Below are 12200 nucleotides of genomic sequence, written 5' to 3'. Positions count from 1 at the left end.
AATGGTTTGTTCACCAGACTGAATGGTGACTATTTCCTCCAGCTGCTGTTACCTCTGCAGCCCTGTACTCCAAAATGGCCTAGAAACAAGAGATTGTCCCAAGCCTGAAATCCTTCAGTCTACTTCAGAGAACAAATGACACCAATTACTAACAGACTATGACCCATTTCTAGAAAAATATCCATCAGGAAACAAATCTCTAGGTCAAAGCTGAACCACGAACCACCCTACCACCACGAACAAACCCTCTCTTTCTTCCCTTCCTTATTTCTTCACAAGCTTGCTATGAGTGCTCAGTCTCTTCTGTCTAAAGCAGGGAGAAAAAGCTATGGCATTTTACAGTCTATTCACGAACTCTCCTAGGAACCTGAAGAGAGAGGGACAATGAACACCTCAGACCAGAATAGATAAGAAAAAAACGAATTCACTGTTATTTCCCAAGTATTTCCTTGGTCTTTTCCTGGATCATGGAGCCAGCCTTAAAGGAACATTCACTCCATTAATGCCACAGCATCACCTACCTATCCTGCCCCTCAAAGGCTGAGCTACAGAGGAGAAAATCAGAGTGATTTTGGTACTTTGGCAGGTAGGGATGAAGCTTCTATATCTTAGATACACGAGGGAATAATCAGGGGCTACCATGATTAGTCTCTGGGCCAGTCGGGTCCGGGCCAAAAAATAGATGACGCGTAGTCTCTTGGGAAGGCGCAGATTTCTAAAGGATGATGGCTGGAGAGTGATTGTGTATGGTGTCGCGGGTCGCATGGCCAACTGCCGCTCGTATCGGTGGCCCCGCCCTGCTGGCTTTGCTGGATGCAGGCAGACTTCTGGGGGCAATCGCTTATTTAGATCAGCTAGCTACAGGACAAGATGAGACCGGAGTTCAAGGTCTTACTCCTTCTTGAGGTACAACCCTTGAGCCTTACCACCTGGGTAAATAGCAACACCCCAAAAGCCACAAACACACATTTTTCCAATGTCAATAGGCCTATATATCTTCTGAGACTCCAAAATCCAGGCAATGAGCTATATAGACCCAGACCCCACCACAAAAATTAAGGGGGTTTGGGGAGGAGATAGAAATGAGTCCTCTTTCTTACCTCCATTCGACGAATGTCAATGGACAGAACAGTGGTAAAGAAGAGCATCTGCAGAAAGAAGTCAGAGACAAGGCCCACCACGGCAAAGAGACAAAATTCCTGGGGATAAACCAAAACATGATAAAACACATGACCCTTCCACAGGGATCAATGCATGCCTCACAGCTTTCTCCAAACCCCTATAACTGTCCCTATTCCCCCCGCAGCTTCTAGTCAACATTTATTGAGCATCTCCTACTGCCAGGCCTTCAGCTGAGCAATGGGGACGCAAAAAAAGTTCAAAGGCAGGCCAGGCTCAGCTCTGCCTCCCACAAGCCAAGGGCAGAGAGGACACAGGCTATACCCCTTTCCAAGAGCTAGGGTACGAGGGCAACATAAGCCCTACCTGAATAGCAGGAACCAGAGTGAAATAGCCAATGAGGATGATGCTCAGCTCAGTGGCCATGTTCTTCATGATAGACCAGCTCTCATTGCTTAAGCCTAGAGACAAGATGTACAAAGTAGTGAAGAGAATGGGGGAGAGGGCCGGGTAGCTGTAACTGTGCCTTGGTCACATCATTATCTCTGGACCTCAGTTTCCACCCTTAATTCCTGGCATGTTATATGTTTCAGAGCTCTTGAATATAACATCTATCATTTGAGTCTTACAACAACTCAGGAAAAGAATTAAAGTAGATAACATCCCCATCTTACAGCTGAGGAAAATGAGGTTCAGATTAAAGGATTTGCCTCAAATCTCACAGCTTTGCAAATGTAAAGTCCCATCACTAACACTGACTCTTGATGTGTCTATCCTTTCCCAACTAATTGGCATCCAATTAGTATAGTTCCTGGCAAAGAAGAGGAACAGAAAGATGGAAACTACAGGGGAAAATGTCTTCTACTTACAGAAAGGAGAGTGAAAAGTTATTAGAAAAGGCTGCAAATTTCTACTATAAAAGTTTAATCAAGAGTGAGCTGTCACCATGGATAGAGCACCAGCCCTGGAGTTGCGAGGATCTGAATTCAAATCCTGCCTCAAACATTTAATAATTACCTAGCTGTGTGACCTTGGACAAGTCACTTAACCCCATTTGCCTTGCCAAAAAAAAAAGTGAGCTGTCAGGGCCAAAATTCAAGGCTTTTTCACTTTGGGGCTGTATATGACCCTTCATTCATTTATGTGTAGAGGCTCAGTGTTCTGTTTTCCTTTGGAAACAAACTTATTATGGTTCTTTATCAATTAATACCTTTCTATCTTAGTTACATTCCAAATGGCCAACACTATTCCATTCTCCATACATCATGGTCCTCCATTAAAAATGACCAAGAAAAACTGTGATTGTACTCAGAAGTTACCTCTCCTATAAGGTGGGAAGGAATGTAACCATTGAAAGAGGCCACTAGAAATATAACTACCCCTAAATTGACCTGGGGTGAGAAGAACTCAGGACACATTGGTCAATTTGGTCCCATAGTGGAAGAACAAAAATGAACATGACACAATATAGTACAAATAGTAAAATGGACATGTTAAGAAGCTCCACCAGTGACCCTGGGAAGAGGTCCTGCCCCCATTTCTCCAGTAAATCTTGGGATTTACTGCTTCCTCAAAGGTCAGTATAACATTTGAAGGACTGAAAAGTCAGCTATGTGACTATTTTTCAAGTTTTTCTTCTCCATCCTGCAGAAAGATCTCTCCACATTACTGTCTGGAAGGCCCCTTCACCTCTGCTGCTTAGTTTGGGGGACCCTCCAGCCATAGTACCTTCCCTGCTGAGATTACTTTCTATCTATATTACATCTATCTGGGTTATTTATGACTGAAATGTCCCTCCAGAGTCAGGTCTGCTTTCATCCTCGGTACAAGACCTGCCCTATAGGGAGCTCCAGGGTCTGCCTTGCTGCCTCGGACTCCTCTGCCTGTCTTGGGGCTCCAGTCCTGGTCTCCAGTCCTGAGACATTCAGGCTCCTCAGCTCAAGCTCATGTGAAGTCGATGCCTCCTAACTGAAATCACTGGTGTCCTTATACATGTGAGTGATGCGCCACTCCTGCACCTCCCCACCAGCTCCACAGAACCAAAGCCTCCTGAGGACAGAAACTTTCTAGCTTGTGTCTGTATTTACAGTACCTGGCACAGTCTAGACAAGGCTCACTGGCCAGATTTCTCCTCTCTCCCCGCTAGAACTGACAAGTGCCACAACTGAGCCAGGGGAAGCTTTTCTCTGGACCCAGGCTAGGCCAGGCACTTGTGGTGCCCTCCCAGAGAGGACTTTAGCTTCAGAACAGAGCTGGCTTATTCCATGGCCCCTCCTGATGCGCTGCTCCTGGTCCTAAACAACAGTTAGTGGCTCTGCCTGAGAACAAAGGGCCAAGAAGGGCAGTCCTGGGATGTCCTGGCCCTTCTTCCACAGGGGCAATTTCCCAATGTCCCACGTGCTCCAGCAAACCAGGCCTCTTCACCTCCACTGCCTGCCCCGTTCCCCATTCTAGGACTTCAAAGTCAAGCTACAGGTACTTTCCCACAGTTCAAATACACGGCCTTCCTCCTCGATGCTGTTACCTTGGGCAATCCGCAGCTTCACTTCAAGATCTACTGGAGTAGACACAACTGACTTTGTGAGAACCAGCACATTCTCCAGTCCAATGACCACCACCAGATAGGGGAAAATCTCTCTGGGGAAAGAGAAAGCTGTCAAGTCAAGAGTAGATCCCTACTGCCTTTAAATAAAGTGAACTACTATGAATAACAACGGAATATATTTCTAGTATTTCAAACTTGAGTGATCCTCTAAATCTCATGCTCTCTGCTAGACTGCAGTCTACATTTCTAAGCTTTTGTTTGGTCTAGTAGGTAATTTTCTTAAAGGTGATAAGTCAGGAAAAATGTTTCCATATCCCACTTTTGGAATCAACAGGTCTTATTTTTCACAGACCTCTGAAGACTCCCATAGGTCAAATGAGCAAAATTCTCTTTTTAACAAAATAGGGTAGAATTAATACAAAATGAGCTAGCATGATCAGCAAGATCTCATTTATATTTACACTAACTTCCCATAACTACTCTTAGATTTAATACTAGGGACTTTGATTCAAAACTACCCAATGGACAGTGGTTTGATGAAATTACTTTTAAGTGACTCCTTGAAATTTTTATTTAAATTCTTTGTTTATAGTGATCAATTTGAATAAGGGATCCTGACTTGATAAGAATTTGAAATAAGACTTCTGAGTTACCCTAAATCACTCTCAGTAGTAACAGAATTACAAAAAGGCAAATAGGTTCAAAAGATCTTTATTTTCCAAAGATATAAGTAAAATCAGAAAATGGCATTTTAAAGCAGAGACTAGCAGAAAATGGAGACCAACATTTTATAGTAAATGGTGGAGAAAAATAGTTTTATTGAGACTTTACTTTGAAAAATGAAACTAAAACTAATGAAAATAAGCTTATTTGACATTACATTTAACAACATTTTGGTTTAACTATAACAATAAAATAATCCTTAGAATGACCAGAGAATGAATCATATGCTATAATTATACCCTTCACCTCCCTTTTAACTTTCACAATATATTCAAAAAAGAGTCACTGATAAAAAGTTTTGAGGAAAAAAAGTTTGAGGATTTCATCAGCATTCATGAGGACCTGTACTACTACCAAAACTATGAGGGACCAACTGATTATGACCTTGACTTATAAAGGACAGATAGTAGTGGGATGTTTGAGTAGAAACAGTTTATTAAAGGATATTTTCTTAACAAAATGACTCTATGGCTTCCATATCAGTTCTTGGGGAGAAAGTGTGGCATGGTAACCTCCAAGCAAGGAAGACAGACCTACTTCAAGTCTGATATACACTGACTGGGTTGGGCAATATTTGATCTACATGGGCAGAGGGAGTTTCTTTAATCGATGTTCCCTACACCAATAGAATCACAGGTCCAGACCAAAACAAAAACTACCTGGCATTTACAGAACTTAAAAAAAATTGCCAAGCCTTTTATGCATCATCTCATTTGATCTTCAGAAAAATGCTAAAGATATGAAGAAACTAAGGCTTTCCTAGATGAAGTGCATCAGAGCAGAATTCAAACCCTTTTAAACATTTTCCATTAGGATATACTACCTTTCTAAGCATGGTAAAGAGAGATAAAATTAAGAATAATGAGATAAAAAGGAAAATTCTTTCTGGTTAGTAAAATGTGTATATTTGAGAGACTGGAGTTAAGATTTCACTTCTCGCTGTATGCCACTATATTTTTATAATTTTCTTTTCAGTCACACTCAGAGAAAGGAAACACAAGCTAAGATGAGGGGCCTAGAAAAATAACAACAACCCTAGAGATTTTCCTGAGGTAAGCTAGAATAGCTGAATTCTGAGTCAAAAGACTGATTTTTTTAAAGCAAGAAACAGCGTGGGATGTTTTGACAATAAATAATCCTGAAGTTTTAGGACAAACCAGTGGGAAGGACCTTCGATTACACACTGAGATTCATGGTAAGTAGATAATAGAAAAGTTAAAAATTAGTGAGAAAAAAGTTAATATATTGTAACGAGGCAGCTATTTTCTTTAAAAAAAAAAAAACACCTTGCTCTTAAAAAATTAACTGATTTGCAGGGAAGAACTTTTAAATAGTTTTAAAATTAAGAGTAAAAGTGCACAGTTATATCAAATGAGTAATTTTATCTTTGAGGAAAAAATTCAGCCTCCTATGTTACAAAACTAAACATGGAGAGTCCACAAAAGCATCAAAAGGAACAGGACAAAAAATATGAGGTGATTACCAAACCATTTCAGGCCATGCTGGTCAACTTAGGTCATGGGACTTACCCGCCATTGAGAGTTGGTGTCAGGCCAAAGAGTGTACAAAGCCCCACAGACATTAGCAGAGAACTGAGAACAGTCACCACTGCAGCCAGCGCCAATCCCCATTTTGATTTCACCATGTCTATCTTCCCTAAAAAGGAGAGGATACAGGGAGAGATGAATCCTCATCAAAGGAAAGACAACAATATATCACTTCCCCATTCTCTCTAAGGTATTCCCCTTTTACTTGACTAGCTAAGACTCTACCAGTGCAAGGCCCTTTTACTTTAATATAAAAAGAGAATCCAAGGAAGGTACAGGTGAAATAAATTTACCAATCAAATGAATGGAAAGGGTGAACTCAGAATGTAATAATATTACAGAAGAGATTTATCCAAAAAGGCAAATTCTGCCCCCACAAGTCCCAGAATACAGTGCATGGAGTATCACCGCTGCTCCATAGGACTCATAAAAGTGACAAAAAGGGCAAGGATATTATGGCCCTAGTATAGCCCCCTCCCTCTATGAAGGAGAAAATGTGAGTTCCAGAGAGGTGATGACTTACTCAAAGATGGGCATACATAATATTTCCTATCACCATCTGGATACTGCAAGACCCCTGCCCAGAGAAGTGAGCTGAGAAATATTCCCAATTAACATTAACAGATTAGCCCCTAAACCCATCTCGGACCTACTTGTAGAGAAGTAAATGTAGGCAAAGAGGATGATGTAGGTGGTGACCAGGGGGATGAGCTCAGCAATACCAATTTCTTCCTTGAAATGTACGTGCACCAGGTTCTCCTCCCGAAGACTACAGTTAGGGCTGGGGTGCAGCAGTTTTAGTCGAGCCCGAAGGCTATTCAGATACCTGGTCATAGAGATGGTAAGAGAGAACAGGATATGGTTGTTCTCTTCTGCCCATAGGCAACCTCTGGGAGAAGAGGTGCAATGAGGGCCTCTTGGATGTGTTAGGGAAGAGATGAACTAAATGTGAATTATGGTCCCATTTGAAAACAGGGCCAAGTTTGTTTCAGATACCTCCCTCCTCCCCTTCTCCTCACCCACTCAACACCATATAATTGTCTATGCTTTGCTTATAACTGATTTTTTAGCTAACACCTACTAACCCATCAGCATTACCTTTCCCAAGAGTATCTGGTTTTATATAGGGGATTCTTTAAGAATGAAAAACTTTCAACACTCAAAAGAACAAACCACCTGTTTTATCAGTAATGGCAAAATTTTGGGCACAGTGACAGAAAAGGAAGCGCACATGACACCATGTACAGGTAGTAGCAACCTACTTGAAAAAATGGTCCTGCTAGTCCCTGATGACCTCTGATGCCCAACACTGGTGGACTTACCTGGAATGGTAATGCTGGAAGACCAGGGTAATGGTGTAAGACACCATCCTCTTTCTAGTGTATAGGTTTACTCCACTATATTTTCCTGGTACTCCGAACAACAAGTCTATAAAACAGAAGCAGAAAAGAAAACAAGTCACTGAGGATCAATATCTGGGCATCATTCAGTATTGTGTCTGACACAGAGCAAGTATGAACACCAGGTTCTGAAGCAACTTCCACACTAAAAAAGATATATGACCCCACCCTTTCTGAAGGCTAAGTGGAGGCCAAGGAGTCGTCTAATAAGGGAACTAAATAAAGCAGGACAAGGCAAAGGCTATGTGTACCTTTGAGGGTTGCAGAAGTCTGTAGAGTCTTTGGTTCATGTTGATAAATGGTTTTGATAATGTCAGGGTCAGCATTGAAGCGCTCCTGGTCATTCTGCCAGAAGTTACCAGGAGACAATAAGAGGCAGCCATGCTCAGGAAGCAAATTCCTAAGTTTCTTTAGGCCTGGCAGAAGATCAGTCACTTGCAGGCATACTTCCTCCAGGCTCTTGGTCCCAGAGCTACCCAGAGAGAAAGTACAAGACAAGCCATTGTTGACCACAGATATCACATCAATCACATTTCATTGGGTTCCAAATAACAGAATTTAATACACTCACTATATTATTTTTCCTGATTCCAATATAAACAGAGAATGGGAAAATCAGTTACTAGTACATGAAATGGTAGTTAGTACATGAAATAGTAGTTAATATTTCCCATAGCATTTTATCAAAACATATTTATTTAGGAGCTGTTAAGGTCCATCTACAATGAAAGGAGAAACAGGAAATTAAGAAAGAACACAAAATAAACCTCTGTCTTGAATCCCTAACTAGATGGGATGGGAAACGCGCTGAATCTAACAAGTTCAAAGACTCACAAAACTTCAAAAGTCCAGTATTTGCTATTGCCAGCTCAACAGTTTGACCTACTTTCCTTTACCACTGGATGTGAAGAAAAGGGTAACTCTAGAGGGGAAAAAACTCTAATTCAATAAATATATATTAAAAGCTTACTACATACATTATTTAAGATACAAAAATAGCAGAAGGGATTGTATCTTGTTCAAAGTATTTATATTCCAAACAGGACTCCCATAGAATTAAAAACATGATGTAAATAGTTTAAAAACTGGAAAACAAAGGCAAAAATTAGAGAGAAATGACTCGAAGAAAGAGGCAGGCAGCAGGATGGAGTAGAAAGAGCACTGGACAAGAAATAAAAGAACTTGTGTTCAACTGTTGTGTTCTACTATTCTGTAGGACTTAGGACAATTTAAATCTCTAGTCTGGGAATTAGTTTATCTGTAAAACAGGCTAAATTGGATGACCTCTAAGGTCCTTTTCAGATAAAAATGAGACTTTTAGCAAATCAATTCCTTTTTCTAAATCTCAGTTTCCTCATCTAGGAAAATAGGGAGTTCTTCTAGCACTAATACCTATGATTCTAAGACTGAAGATGAGAAATTCTAAATACACTTTATCAAAAAAAACTGTACATACTTAATATTCATTAATGGTTCGGTCTTTGGGGGGTGGCTAGATGGTGCAGTAGATAGAGCACTGGCCCTGGAGTCAGAAGCATCTGAGTTCAAATCTAGCCTCAGACACTTAATAACTACCTAGCTATGTGGCCTTGGGCAAGCCACTTAACCCCATTTGCCTTGCAAAAAAAAAATGGGTCTCTGAATTAAAAAAACACATTAAGAAACTGAGTTTTCTTTCACAGAAAAGTGAATGCTGTTATTGAAGGTACAAGAGTTTATGGGTCCTCAACAATATCAATTTAGATCAGCAAATGAAACAATCTAGTAGGAGAATATAGCGAGAAATTTAGCCAATTTTGATTCCTGAAATTTCTAGCTAAGAACTGGATAGTAAAAAGTCAAATGAATAATTAAAAAATGAAATAAAAGACCAATTAATAACAGTATGTGCAGATTTTTTTGGTAAAGTTTATTTAGAATTTCTCATCATCAGTCTTAGAATCAGACATATTAGAGCCAGAAGGGACTTAACTCATTTAATACAGCTCCCCTTTTCTCTAGATGAGGCAACTGAGGCTTAGAAAAAAAGAATTGATTTGCTAAAAGTCTCAGCTAGTTACCCAAAACAGAATTCTTAAGATTGTGGCATTTTTATCTGAAAAGGACCTTAGAAGTCATCTGTTGAGCCTCATTTTACAGAGAAACTAATGCCCAGACTAGAGATTTAAATTGCCCCAAGTCCTACAGAACAGTAGAATCAAGAGTTGAAAGTTCTTTTATTTCATTTGACTTGTGAGAAAGTTTATCTGTATGACAGAAAAGGTTCCTGAGGTTTGTGATGGGGCACACTGTCACACTAATGACATGTTTGGTTCATAGATTCATTGATTTATTCATTTTGGGTTCTTCTCCTGACTCACAAATACTACATACTGCACATAACAGTCCCTTAAAAGAGGGTATAATCTTCAAATCACCACAGAGAAAATGCAAATTCTGAACAACTCTTAATCTTCAGCAGAGGTGTCAAACTCAAGGCTTTTGGAGTAAAAGAGACAAATTAAAATGTAACTTGTAGGTGGTTAACAAAATAAATAAAAATACAGCACAACATAGATAATGTTAAGCTGTAGTTTGTTTCTTTTTGAGACTGACACTACTGTTTAGGATTCCTTATGGATTACTCCTAAGAGAAACAAAACCCCTTGAGAGTCACCTGCATCAAAGTCAGGGAGAGCAAACATGGGATAAAAATGCAGCCAATACCACATGCCATTAACAACTACAAAAATTCAAAGGAAAACAATCTATGAATAGGCAAGAAATTCTATAAGGCTCTTTCACTTTTATTGAATTGATTAGCTTACCTAACTATAATTGGAGAAGAGAATCAAGTTTAATCATAGCATTCAAGGATAAGGAATAATGTTAAGCAAATCTACTGCTAGAAGGACCCAGACTTCAACTGTTTCAGTTTACCTGTCTCTCAGTAAATGGTTTCGGATCTCTTCCACCAGCTGGAATACCCGGGAGAGAGGTGAACGGAATACATCCACTGCCAACAAATTCTTGTGCCAGGGGGAAACAGTAGATTTCACAAATATCTGCTGGATATAGGCCACTGGAGCTCCCACATACTGCCAAGAAAATGGAGGAGGGAGAAAAAAAATTAATTCAATATATTAAGGAGTTACATAAATAAAATCTGTCAAATTTTACTCAGTGGCTACTCTACAAAAAGTACTGTTTTAAGTACTGTGCACGAGAAAAAGATACAATTTTTTTAAAAATGCCATTGTCTCTTAACTTAAAATTTATCTGAGGAAAAAAAGACATGATACCATCAGATAACAAAACAAGGTGCTATAATTATTCAATACAAAAATGAATGGGCCAGACAATAAATTCTAAAGGAAATTTAGAAAACTTACAGATTGATACAAATGGAAATAGCCAAAGCAATCATCAAAACTATGTGGGAAAGATAAAAAATAGAAAAGTATATAAAGAGAATTTATCAGATAAGCAAATGCAAAAACTCATGAAAATAAACAAATGCTTTATAGTATATTAGAAGTCTAGAAGGTCCAATCTCAACCAACACAGTTGATTTGAATTGAGCACTGCTCAATAAACCTGCTCCATTTTTCCAACACAAACTGGTCTGCCTCCTCCTTTACAGCCTGGTGGCAATTCACTACTGGGACTCATCATATTTGTGCCAGACTTTGGGTGACTTTGGCCTTACTGAAGAGCAGTTTTCCTGAGCTTAGGTGATCCACCAGCTTCAACCACCCTTGGGAGTAAGATTAAATTAGAGTCCCACCCCATTTTATAGAAGTTTTAATGCTGAACTTTATCAAAGTTTTTTTTTAAACACCTATTGATGTGCTTTAGGTGGGGAAGGAAATATTTTTGTTTTTAACATGACTATATTCATTATTTTCCTAATGTTAAACCATTTTGTATCTCTAATATAAATCCAAATTGTTCAAAGAAAATATTTATGGGAATTTATTACTGTAAGCTTTATGTTAAAATTTTATTTGAAATTTGTGCACTATGGAACTATGTCCCAAAAGTTACTAAACGGTGCATACTTTTTGATCCAGTTAGTAAAGCTAATAGCAGCCCTTTCCATAGTATCCCAAAACTAGAAATGAAAGGAGCATTCAATTACTGAGGAATGGCTAAACAAATTATGAAATATCAATGCACAATAAGAAATGAAAAAAGTTTCAAAGGAAATTATGAGGATAATCTATAAGCCAATGCAGAGTAAAAGCAAAACTAGAAGAACTGATACAATGATAACACTATAAATAAAAATATCTCCAAAAGACTTAGAACTCTGATTAATGGATGAACTGAATCTAGAGGACTTGAAGAAGAAATATGCCACCCACATCTGCCAGACTTAAGACATATATTTTTGGACATGACTAATGTGGGAATTTATTTTGCTGATCTAAATGTGTTTGTTATGAGATTTTTCTTTTTTATTGTTCAATTGGGGGGGAATAAGGGCAGTGGGAAGGAAAGATAATAAATGTTTATAAAAATAAAAACAGAAGAGAAGCATATCATATAGTTTTCACAGCTATGGGTAGAGGGTGAATTTTTATCCAAACAAAGTATAAAGGTGATTAGAAAACATGAAAGATAATTTTGATTATGAGGAAAATTGACCAAAATTAATGTAACTAGGATAAAGAGGAAAGCAAAAAAGGGGAAAATATTTCTATGAACTATCTCTGATAAGGACCAATAGCAAAGATAAGAAAACAGCATAACTATATGACTAAAAGCTATTCCCAAGTAGGTAAGTGATCAAAGAATATGGACAGTTTTCAAAAGAATTGTAAAATACTCTAAATCATTCATAATGATAAAAATGCAAATCCCAACAATCTTAAGTTTGTATCC

At 38.8% G+C, this 12200-nt stretch overlaps 1 protein-coding gene across 7 annotated transcripts in view; it reads right to left on the bottom strand.

The window, feature by feature from the left end:
- Positions 1-12200, bottom strand: part of SCAP (SREBF chaperone) — a 115019-nt gene that overhangs the window by 8332 nt on the left and 94487 nt on the right. For all 7 annotated transcript variants that reach the window (XM_074197723.1, XM_074197725.1, XM_074197727.1 and 4 more), the window contains 9 exons: positions 10254-10411; positions 7586-7806; positions 7257-7362; positions 6588-6760; positions 5917-6043; positions 3644-3756; positions 1486-1580; positions 1101-1199; positions 640-858 (listed from right to left, as the gene is read on the bottom strand). In XM_074197723.1, coding sequence (XP_074053824.1) covers positions 640-858; positions 1101-1199; positions 1486-1580; positions 3644-3756; positions 5917-6043; positions 6588-6760; positions 7257-7362; positions 7586-7806; positions 10254-10411 — 1311 coding nt within the window. The remainder of the gene's footprint in view (positions 1-639; positions 859-1100; positions 1200-1485; positions 1581-3643; positions 3757-5916; positions 6044-6587; positions 6761-7256; positions 7363-7585; positions 7807-10253; positions 10412-12200) is intronic.

This window comes from Macrotis lagotis, chromosome 8, assembly GCF_037893015.1.
Source record: "Macrotis lagotis isolate mMagLag1 chromosome 8, bilby.v1.9.chrom.fasta, whole genome shotgun sequence".
NCBI lineage: Eukaryota > Metazoa > Chordata > Mammalia > Peramelemorphia > Peramelidae > Macrotis > Macrotis lagotis.
Note: the sequence above shows the minus strand (reverse complement) of the source record. Positions and strands in the feature narration are given on the sequence as shown.